General features: G+C 33.3%; 1 protein-coding gene across 1 annotated transcript in view; it reads right to left on the bottom strand.

The window, feature by feature from the left end:
• The window catches only part of rnf145a (ring finger protein 145a), a 42,475-nt gene extending 32,601 nt beyond the window's left edge, over positions 1-9,874 (bottom strand). The window contains exons 1-2 of the mRNA XM_056472276.1: positions 9,622-9,874; positions 4,363-4,613 (exon numbers count right to left, since the gene is read on the bottom strand). Coding sequence (XP_056328251.1) covers positions 4,363-4,546 — 184 coding nt within the window. The 5' untranslated portion in view covers positions 4,547-4,613; positions 9,622-9,874. The remainder of the gene's footprint in view (positions 1-4,362; positions 4,614-9,621) is intronic.
• Positions 9,875-12,146: the final 2,272 nt, after the last annotated feature.

Here is a 12,146-nt window from a genome sequence, read left to right as displayed (position 1 = left end):
AACAAATGGAAAGCAAATTACATTTGTCTTTTGTCTCCTCTACTTTTTGGCTGATTCAAAAAAATAGTCCAATCCTTGATTAAAAACCCATAATGCAATCCAAACTGTGAGATTTGTGATCTGTTACACCCCTAATAAACAGCTAATTAGTAGTTTATTAAGCTAGAAGTGTTAATTAATGGTTTGTAAATACTGCGAATTGTGACCTAGACTAAAGTGTTTCTAAAAACAATATCTAATATATTTATAGTTTTACAACACAATATTTTTCTCTGTATATTTTCAGAATGGTTTTAAAAATCCCAAAACTTGAAGGACTTAATATTTCTAACACCAACAAGCAATAGAAAAGTTGCAAACCAATATCACACACAAATATCTTTACAAATAACAAGTACTTGCCATTTTTTTGTTTGCAAAATTTACTAGTAACTGAAAACACCAAATTAGTTTTAGTGCATTGCATTTTGAATAAATTAATTGTCACACCATTTTGAGTTTAGTCTTGACAGTTAAATATGATTTAGGGATATTATATATAGTTTGTCAAGATAAATGTTTATTTTATTGGTAAAACGTTATGTCACAATTCATGCTATTAAATACTGGCTTATTACTAGCCCTTTATTTAGTTTAGTTTTATTCTACATCCCTAGTCCTACCCAAAACCTAAACTCTACTTCCACCTTACTTACTATTAATAAGCAGCTAATAAGTAGTTTATTGAGCTAATAGCCTTAGTTAATGGTGTGTTAACACTATGAATTGTAACAAAATAAAGTGTTACCATTTATCAAATATGGACTGAAAACAGCCCACCTGTATGACGGTGATAAAAAGGATAAGCTGTGAAATATCAATTCATTTCAATTTCACTGTGTATTCATTGCAATAATTAGTTTCAACCCAGGCTCATTCTGAAAACATACCGCTATATACATTTCTAGAGAGCGCCAAATACATCCCAGGAGCTACGTTTTTTTTGTTGCAGTTTTTGCTTTCGCGAATCCACCAGAGGCCGATGTGTACACTTTTCAAGATCTCAAATTTCTTTCACGAGTGCCATTTGCGCCTGTTCTTCTCATGTAAATACACCAGAGGCCACTGTCGACTGACTTACTGACTCACTGACTGATCGACTGACCCACCCTCCTCCTCCCCTAAACTCAACCAATAGTGTTTTCAAAAAGCACAGATTGCACCGCCCACCCACTTCCCTAAACCCAACTGAGAGTTTTAGAAAGCAATCCAGAGAAAAGAAAGGGCCTCGCCTGATTTTTACCACTTTTTTAGATTTTACCACATTCTCACCTTGTTATTTACTTGTTTTTTTATTTTTGTTGCTGTTTTTGTCTTACCCGCTTTCTGAAACTATTCATCGACAAACTAGAACCTTGTCATCGTGGTCAACTCCTCTCTTTGTCTCAAGTCTGCTGACATACATGGTGAGCTACTGGACAAACTAGTGCCAGCGGGAAAGCAGTCCATACTAAGGGAAGCGTCAGCTGGTAAGTGCAAAAAGCACCGCAGTCATACCACCATGTAGCGTTCATTTTAAAGATGAAATGCAGCCATACGTACTTCTAGCTACATAATTTGTGATCTCCAGAATTGTATATAGGGCTACGTTTTCAGAATGAGCCCATGTTGATTATTTTTCTACCAGTAAACTGAATACACAGATTGACACACAGTTTTTTTGTTTGTATTCATCAGTTGATTGAGTGCTGCTCTATATTCTAGAGTCAATGCTGCCCTTCTTTTTATACAAACATCCCCATGTAACCTTAAAAGCATCCTCTCTAGGGTAAATAACAGCCGCATGGGCATAAGCGCATGACCACACACACATACACCAATGAGACAAATGCAGGGTCATTAGGGTTTGTTCCTTCGGGTACAACACAAACATCTGCTCCAAAAGCCAGTTTTACAGGAGTCTGTGGCTTTAATTAAAGTTCACAAACCACTTAAACATGGGTTAAATGGAGGGAGGCTTGGAATTGTACTAAATTCTTCTACAAACTAGGCCAAATGAGCTGAAGCCAAATAAATAAATAAATAAATGCATTCAAATGGAGAGCAAACACAGATAATATGGAAAGTGGCGGAGTAATTCACAATTTCAACATAGACGGATGCCAGTGAATATATTATGAGTGCTGTCTGTTGGGATGTTAGTTAGGACCAACCGCGCTCCACTGAGTCTTTTTAAAACTCGGACAGGGGCTGTGAGAGCCCTGTGGCAGCAGGACCACCAGCTAAATAAACACTGAGATATAGGTTGCATTTATTTATTTTCTGGGGATTTTTCTTTCGCATACAAGGCTTTTTGCCAACTCTTTTAAGCTTTTTTTCTATTCTCCACTCAATCATCTCGCTGCCTCTGCCACCATTACTCAAATGAGTGACAATCTGGAGTAATATTATAAACAGGCCTCCTGTCTGACCTCTAGAACAACTTGCTACTTATTCTTATTCTAATGGCTAAGAATCTTAATAAGAATCTTGAAAGCCCTGGACTACGCATTTTATGATTAACCATTCTGCTAGGTGGCAAATTTTGATGTATAGAAAAGTTAAGAAACAAGTTAGAACACTATCAAAAACAGAGGTTCTCTATTGACAATAATGCATCTATGAAAAACATCCATATATTTAATAGCATTTAAGATCATTTCCTTGCACAAAAGACTAAAGCAAACTAAGATTTGACTGCTTTGCTGTGCAATCTAGAATCTTTATTTTTAAACATTACATTGTGTATGAATTCAGGGTTTTAGTTAAAGTTTGCTGGCCAAATTAACCCAAATTCAAAATAATTTACACACAAACATTTTTTTAATTGGTTTAAAACAGTAAACCTTTTTTCTTTTCTTTTTTTACTCTTGTTTGTTTAACTGTCATAAAAATCGGATAAATAAATCTTATTAAAAAACAGTAAACTTTAACATTACTATATCCTTATGGGGCTGCACGATATTGGAAAAAAAAAACTGACATTGTGATATTTTGTTTTCCTTCGATATATATATATATATATATATATATATATATATGTCGATTTGAAATATCTTTATGAATTTCTCCATTTAGAAAGAATTCATCGTTTTACATTAATTGGGATTTGGAGTGCATTAAATTATACAAAAATATACAAAGTAACAATTAGGCATGAGATGATAACCGTTTTCAAGGTATACCGTGGTTTGGAAAAGTCAAGGTTTTAAAATCACCAAATTTTCTGCTATACCCTTCCTAAGGTATGTGTAGGATTTTTTTTTTATTTACTTTTTTTTCAGCTTTAGGACAACAGTATCCCTAGCAGAAAAAAAGAAATTTGTGTTTTTGAAACTAATGAAAACCTGACATGCCTGACATGTTTACTGCTCCAAAATATTATAAATGTTTCTTAAAATAAAAAATATTGTGTTTAAAGGGGGAAAAGTTGTTGCTTTTTTACGCAGACATTTAAAAAGAATATATTTTAGAGCAGTAATCACAATCCCATGAAACTGTGATATTTTTATCCAAGGTTAATATAAAATTTAATAAACATTGCTTCATGGTTTTCGGGGAAATCTAACAGCATTGAGGTTCAAAATGCAATAATCAAACGTAAATTGACACCATATACATATTTAATTGAATAATTAATTCACCACAATTCTTTTTTTTGTTAAAATGGCAAACTTTATAATTTATTGTGCCCAAATGGTTTAAAGTTAGCCTAAAATCTAAGTCACATGTCTTTAAACACATTAAAATTACTTTGACACCGTTTAAATTAGATAATGTCATGTTATATTAATCCCAACATGACATTGCTTGTCCTGTGATGTGACTAATTGCACATTGCAATATTGATGCTGAAACAATATGTTGTGCAGGCCTATACCTTTTGCAAAAAAATTAATATTTAAAATCTAAATATCTTAATATAGACAAAATTCTAACTTTTTTAATGCAAAATTACCATGCTTGCTGACAAAAATGTTTGCACTTGAGGCAGGACACACTGCTTTGCATAAATGAAAAATCATTCAGAAGATAGCTGAAAATCTTAGATTATAAATTACATCCTTTTAAGTGAAATCTGTTCAATCGTGGGTCAAACTGACCAGTGAATATTACAATCATAATAACAAAAGTGTTCACACAAATTGCAAAATGTGCATAAACAATCCAAACTCTGCACTCATATGATCATGTCAAACGAAAAATAAACACTGATAAAAACCCTTTTATTTCTTTTAAAAATGGTGCAGACAGAGATGGTAATACATGGTAATTTTATGGCAAAACTACTCCTCATTCATATACTATTGTAATATCACATAACAGTAGCAATTTGTCACTTACCCACATAGTGAAGGTAGAGGGCCAGGTACTTGTACTGGAAGAGGGGGTTGTTGTTGAGGCTGCTCCTCTGGATCTTCTGGAAAAAGGAGCTGACATCCCAGCGGTACAGCACCTCAAGCAACATGATACTGGGGACCCGCAGGCCCACATTCAGCACCGCCTCCACCCGCTCCTTCACAGCCATCACTCCTGAGTCCTGACTACCGCCAACCACAGGCAATTCACTGGCACTATCTCACACCAGCACTGCACTGATATCAGAAACACAAAGATAGAGGCAGGTTCATGACTGTCCATCAGTAAAATAACTGATGCTCTAAGCACAAGACAAGCAAGTATTCAATCAACCGAAAACAGAAGCAAATACAAAAAGTTTGTATACAAGCTATAATTAGACAGACTAAATGTAATATGTGGCAACATTGTGCAGTGAAGTTTAATATAGACAGTAAACACAGGTTATTACATAACTGGTTTCCTCAGGGCAACGTGCTTTTCAAACACACACACACAATGAAGCACAGACAGAGGCTAAAAACAATCTAAAACACATCATTATATACCATAACACAGCAAGTAATGTGCTTTGCAAATAACTTGATTGTCAAAATTACCATAACAACTGCAAGAACCAGCCTTGTCTATATAGGGAAACGGTTACATAATAGTAAATATATTGCATCTGTTTTGCACTCAGTGTACAGACTTCTGGAGAAGCAGTCACTTGTTATAACTTCTTTTGTACAGCAACTTTTACAGGACTTCAGTATGGAAGATTGCTTCTGCCACAGAATTAAATAAATAAATAAGGGTAACTGCGACAATTCTGAGTTTATGTCTTGCCATTATAACGTCTTTTTCACAATTACAAGCTTATACAGTAAGTATCTCACAATTCTAAGAACGTCTCGCATTAGATGCACACCTTGCAATTCTAAATACATTTCTGCCATTGATTTTAAGATTAAGCCTCAACAATTAGAGTTAATGTCTTACAATTTTCAGAATAAATCTCTCCATTCTGACATTTTCACAGGAGTAACAAGTAATATTAATTATTCACCTTCATAATCATGTTCAACTCCTGTCCTTATTCTACTTTATAATTAGTCATTTTATAATCAGTAGTGTATGCCAGTCCCCTGGATCAGAGGGCCTATTGACCACCTCAGTACACACTGCTCTCTGGTTTAAGAAAGGCTTACATCTGCACACCAGCCATCTCAGTCCTGAGTGAAAGAGTTTCTTCATCAGCAGGGGACTTTGTACTGAAAATGTGCAAAGACCTCAGCTTATGCCAGAAGACAGATATGCTGATATTTATTTTTTTAAATGTAAAATCCCAGCACAGTCACAGTTCAGTTTGTTTATATTAGTGAGTCTTCTTTAGTTTGTATTATTCAATATATATATATATATATATATATATATATATATATATATATATATATATATATATATATATATATATATATATATATATATATATATATATATATATATATATATATATATATACACATACATATATATATATATGAGCAATTCCATGCAAATGTCAACCTTGCTATGAAAAAAAAATAGTTTTTACCAAAACACAGAAACTCGTTCTATGTTTTTTTTGTGTAAACAAGTATTTTACAGTACTTCAGAAATGCTCAAAATTGTCTCTGTCAATGTTTTCAAATTCAAACTTATGTACTTGATTTACCAAAGTCACACAAGTGGCAATTTCACATCTGTCACAACCATAACGGAGAGACATCACATCCATAACAACAATCTTCCCTCATAAATGCTAAAATGTCAAATAAAATAAAATTAATCATTTTTGTTCTATAGAGAGCGGACTCTTATCCTTTTGATTAGCATGATTTATTTTAAGCTGTGCAGTTTAATTCACAGAATTTCTACAAAGTATGTTGTATACTGTAAACTCGCAGACTTTTGGGTCACATACATAACGCATGTTTATTTTCTTCAGTTAAAGTACAAAACATGTTTACAGATTGATATTTTTCTGCTCCCATAACTCCGTGGTTAGTTGTTTTGGAAAATATAAACAGATGCTTCAATATAATGCTAACATTTACTTTCTATGTGTATTTATGTTTTGAGTTTTTACTGCAAATGTCACATCCATAACGCTGGAATTGCTCATTTATTTGTTTTTTAAATAGCAAAGTGGTTATGGCAGAAATATATTATTTTGCAATAGATTTGCAGCATTTAAGAAAAAAATGAAAGCGCTCTTCACCTTTAATTTGTTTCATATAATTTTGTTAAAAGATCGTCACAGTATCTTACAATTTTAAGAACGTCTCGCATTAGATGCACATCTTGCAGTTCTAAATACATTTCTGCAATTGCGATTTTGAGATCAAGCCTCACAATTAGAGTTAATGTCTTACAATTTTCATAATAAATCTCTCTATTCTGATATTTTCACAGGAGATGTGAGAAACTCGCAATTAGGACTTTTTATGCTGCGAGTTTCTCTCAATTCTAAATTTATATTTTCAGATACTTTAAAAGGGTTTAAAGGGATAGTTCACCCAAAACTGAAAATTCTGACATCATATTTGGCTTGTTGACTTTCTTTCTTTTATTGACCAGAAGTTTCAGATTTTGGAGGGCGTCACGATGGCGCAGTGGGTAGCACAATTGCCTCACAGCAAGAAGGTTGCTGGTTCGAGCCTCGGCTGGGTCAGTTGGCATTTCTGTGTGGAGTTTGCATGTTTTCACTGTGTTTGCATGGGTTTCCTCCAGGTGCTCCGGTTTCCCTCACAGTCAAAAAAGACATGTGCTATGGATGAATTAAATAAGCTAAATTGGCCGTAGTGTATGAGTGTGAATGTTAGAGTGTATGGGTGTTTCCCTGTGTTGGGTTCCAACTGGAAGAGCATCCGCTGCGTAAAACGTGCTGGATAAGTTGGCAGTTCATTCCGCTGTGGCGTCCCCTGATTAATAGAGGGACTAAGCTGAAAAGAAAATGAATGAATGAATGAGGTTTTTAGTTTTCTTCAAAATATCTTCTTTTGTGTTCAACAGATGAAAGATTCTCATCAATCTCTCAAAGGTTTGGAACCATTCAAAGGTGAGTACATTTTCATTTTTGGGTGAACTATCCCTTTTAATGTTGCAATTCTAAGCTTTTTTCAGAATTATGAAAAAAGTAAGAACTTTTTTTTAACCTCATGACAGTTTTTTCTCATAAGGCACATAAAAGACGGGGGAAGCGCGGCGGGCTAAGAGCTAAGCTAAAGCTAACACCACACCGGCTCTCTTTACCCAGCATCTTTCTCGCCAATGTACGGTCACTGGTGAACAAAATGGATGAGATTCGACTGCGCATCAACCACAGCAAAAGATTATGGAACTGTAATGTCATGATTTTCACAGAAACATGGCTAAACAGCGGGATACCAGACAACGCTTACTGCGTTTCAATGCCTTGTACTTGTACATGTCGAATGACAAAGTTGAATCTAATCTAATCTAAAAAAAATGTGACAGTGCCTGACTTTTAAGCTTGTCTTCCTCAAAAAAATCATACTAAAACAAGCATAAAAGCATACAATTCAATGACAGATGATGTCACTTCCTTTCATAGCGTTAAAGGTGTTTTGCATGCATTTTGTTCAATTTAATGCAAATATGACAGGACTGACCGAAACATGGGGACAATTGTAAATTTATTTGTATTATATATTTGTAGACTTGATATATAATTTCATGTTTTTAATCAACTGATGTGAATGATAACAACTTTGCTATTTCTGTTAGTTTTTTTAATGACAAATAACAGTTTTTAGCATAATAAAACTGTTAAAGATGTAGGTTCAAAGGGGTATATGCACACAGACTTTTAATTTTCAGCCAGCCAGCCCGACGGCTTCTGGTAAACTGTCTTTTCATTACAAAATCGGCATGTTTAAGATCTGTTTTCTTTAAAAATAAGTATTCTGCACTGCCTAATAGATATTTGAAATAAAGCGGGTCTCAGACTGGACAAGAAGCACTGCGTTAAATTCCATTTTCCAAACTTTCACCGGAAGTTTACCGTTGGCTAAAAAACACTAGCGGTGCATAGAGCCCATTGGGCTGAAGTCAAGGATAATAACAGGGTTTGTACATTTGTGTTTTTAATAAAGAAAACAAATCTGAGAACCAAATGAATGACACGTTCCCTTACAGAACAATTTTCAGAAATCAACCATCAGTCCATTTTAGAAATTTTTGGAATGAAATACATTTTATTCACTGTATTTATGTATTTTAAGTAAATAAATTAATAAATTAATTAAAATGTGGTCTTAAACTGGTCTTAGCTGGCTTTACCAAGTGTAAAATATGGAAAGCATGGAAAACCAGTTTGAACAGCTTAGCCAAGCTTGGAAACCAGCTAAAACAAGCAACTTCCAGCTTAAACCAGCCAAAACACATTTTTTTGACACTTTTTATATGCAAATATACTGTGATAAATACTGTGAATTCAATGAAGACATAAATATAGCATTTACTATTTAGACAGTTTACGAAAACCCCTCATGCGGCCTACTGTTGCTATGGTTACCTCGTAAAGGAGAACACATTTCTGTTACCACAGACAGTCTAATAACTTTATGAATACTGACATATTTCAAAACCATTAAAACGGTTGCTTTAAAATCTACATTTTATCATCTTGCTGTTTTAGGTATCCTTTTACAGAAGTTTAACCGTTTTAGGAAGCATTTCTGACCGCCCGCACCACACCACGACATCTGATAATGCATTTTAGTGTTGGAGGCAGCAGGAACTGTCGAAATGAACTGTAGTAACCCCCGAGCTCATTGAAAATTCATTGTGTGTGACTGGCTGGTCGCACAGTGAGCCTGTTGCGGTGCTAAATAAGCGCATCTACACGAATAACTTCTGTTTTACTCATATTAATATACATAGGAACGACCAACGTAAGAAACAGAAGTATAAGGTTATCGTTAATGATACTCAACGTGACGCTGGTTTAGCACGTTGTGATAACCGGTGTTAAACGTTTGCAATAAAACGCAACATGCACTGAAATGGAATCAAAACACGCTAACGTTATATATAAATGCAGCTCTATGCAGCACGCGTCTATATTCGTGCCTTGTCTCTCTAGAGATGCTGCTCTGAACTGTAGTGACCTCGGATAACAAACACTGACACACGCATGTCCGGATCCCCCGCTCAATGAACCGCAATTTACAGACACAAAATAAACATTCAACTTACACGAATATCGCCCTCGCACGTGCTCGAGACTACGATGTCCGACGTTTATTCTTCTGTCGGATGCCAACCATGTTGACGGAGGAATGAACGGAGTGGTTGGCGGTCTCAAGGAAAAGGCATTCCTACCGAAGAGACGCGGCGCGGCACCGGGACTCGTATCACATCATCCCGCAGCCATTACAGATCGCCACAGTGATCGGTACTGAGCATGTGCGCCGCGGAGAGCGGATTAGCGAGCGCCGTGGCATCATGAGGGCACAGAGACTGAAAGCGAGAGAGGAGGAGAGGGGGTGGATATAGGTGAAATGATAAGAGTCACATCAGACGACTCAGCATTCACGTTGCCTACTGTGCGATAAAGATTAAGGGCGCTATAATGAAGATCACGAGCTGTGCATAATAGAGAAACGATAACGGATTTTAATTATTAGTGTCTGTAATGGTGGCTCTTCACTTTGATAATATCTCTCTTCCACTCTTGCTTCATTGACATTTCTATGGGCTAAAACTGTAATACACCTTTATTATTAAAAGTAATAACAATTTCCAGAAGCATCTTATGAAATAATTTAACATTTTTATGATTCATTAATTTAATTAATAATAATGCAAAATTGTTATATATATATATATATATATATATATATATATATATATATATATATATATATATATATATATATATATATATATATATATATATATATATATATATATATAAAAAGGGGGGTTAAATTTCAAAGGGGGTTTAATAATTCTGATTGCAACTATATATATATATATATATATATATATATATATATATATATATATATATATATATATATATATATATATATATATATATATATATATATATATATATATATAGTTGCAATCAGAATTATATATATAGTTGCAATCAGTTATCCTGCCTAGTTAACCCAGTTAACCTAGTTAAACCTTTAAATGTCACTTTAAGCGGTATAGAAGTGTCTTGAAAAATATCTAGTAAAATATTTTTTACTGTCATCATGGTAAAGATTAAATAAATTATTTATTAGAAATGAGTTATTAAAACTGTTATGTTTAGAAATGTGTTGAAAAAATCTTCTCCCGTTAAACAGAAATTGGGGAATAAACAAACAGGGGGGCTAACAATTCAGGGGGTTAATAATTCTGATTTTAACTGTATATAATAAACATTGTAATAAACAAAAAAAAATTACATTTTTATTAACCCTTTAAATGAATCATGTTTTGTCATCATTTATCAGTTTACCATTTATAAATCGATTTATGTATCAGGCACGTAGACAGCCTGGTGAAAGGGGGGTTACTTTTTTTCTCAAAAGGCAGACATTTTTACAGTTATTAGCCTCATTTCTAATTAAATATGAAGTTTAAATGCTACATTTTAGCGATATTTTAAGCACCTTTTTTGGTTAAAGTCTAGACAGGATACAGCTCCAGATACGCACATCAATATAGCATCATTTTTGTGACACTGTACAATTCAGGGGTTTAGGGGAAGATGTTAATAAAATCAATTAATGGGTAAATTTATAATATAAATAACCAAATATGAATCTGTTAAAGTTTTAAAAAGGAAACTGTTGCCTATTGTCAATTATTAGACAAATAACAAATTGGCCAGCACATTCAACCTCCCTGATTCAAAATTTGGCTATTTGAATAAGAAAATAATAATGATGTATAGCTTCATGATTTTTCTAGCCTATCTTTTAAATAAGTAAAATTGAAAAATTCATGTATGACAGCAATAGCCTAATTAGTATTAAAAATGTAACTTTAATATGGGCTGCATTTGGTGCTTCAAACCTTTTTATTGGTCTTAAAGCCTTCTCAGATGGGTTATAATCAGTATTTATTAGTGTATAATGGCATAGCAGTCGAAATAGGACAAATGTGCTCATGTTTGGGACCAATTCTGGACCTTTGTCATATAAATATATAAATATATATATATATATATATATATATATATATATATATATATATATATATATATATATATATATATATATATATATATATATATATAAAGGGGGGTTAAATTTCAAAGGGGGTCTCTTTGAATATATATATATTGAATATATATTATAAAGACATTTATAATTACAGATTTAAAACAAACATTTTGACATTTATTTAGCATTTATAGCATTTATTTTTATTTTTTATATATTTTTCATAAAATAAAAACTTCAGAAGAGTTAAATAACATTTTATTTTGATCAACTGACATATTCAGGAATTCTTAAATTGACTTTTTTTTAAAGAAACTTCTTTTAGAAACATTTTTCTTTTTTATACAGAATAAAGAAACATTGAATACCATTAAAAAAAATTCTGTAACAATCTGAACATAAGATTGTTTGTTTGACTTGTGTGTTGTGAAGGATTTAAAGAAAGAGTGTTTCCAATTTGTGCATAATGACACAATCTAAAGAGACATAATTCTATTTCTGCTTTCACATGCAGTCGCAAAAAAAAAAGCATGTGGTTAAAAACTGATGACCTTA

The sequence above is a fragment of the Danio aesculapii genome, chromosome 14 (assembly GCF_903798145.1).
Source record: "Danio aesculapii chromosome 14, fDanAes4.1, whole genome shotgun sequence".
In the NCBI taxonomy this organism is placed as follows: Eukaryota; Metazoa; Chordata; class Actinopteri; order Cypriniformes; family Danionidae; genus Danio; species Danio aesculapii.
The sequence above is the reverse complement of the archived record's forward strand: the minus strand, read 5'-3'. Positions and strand labels throughout refer to the sequence as shown.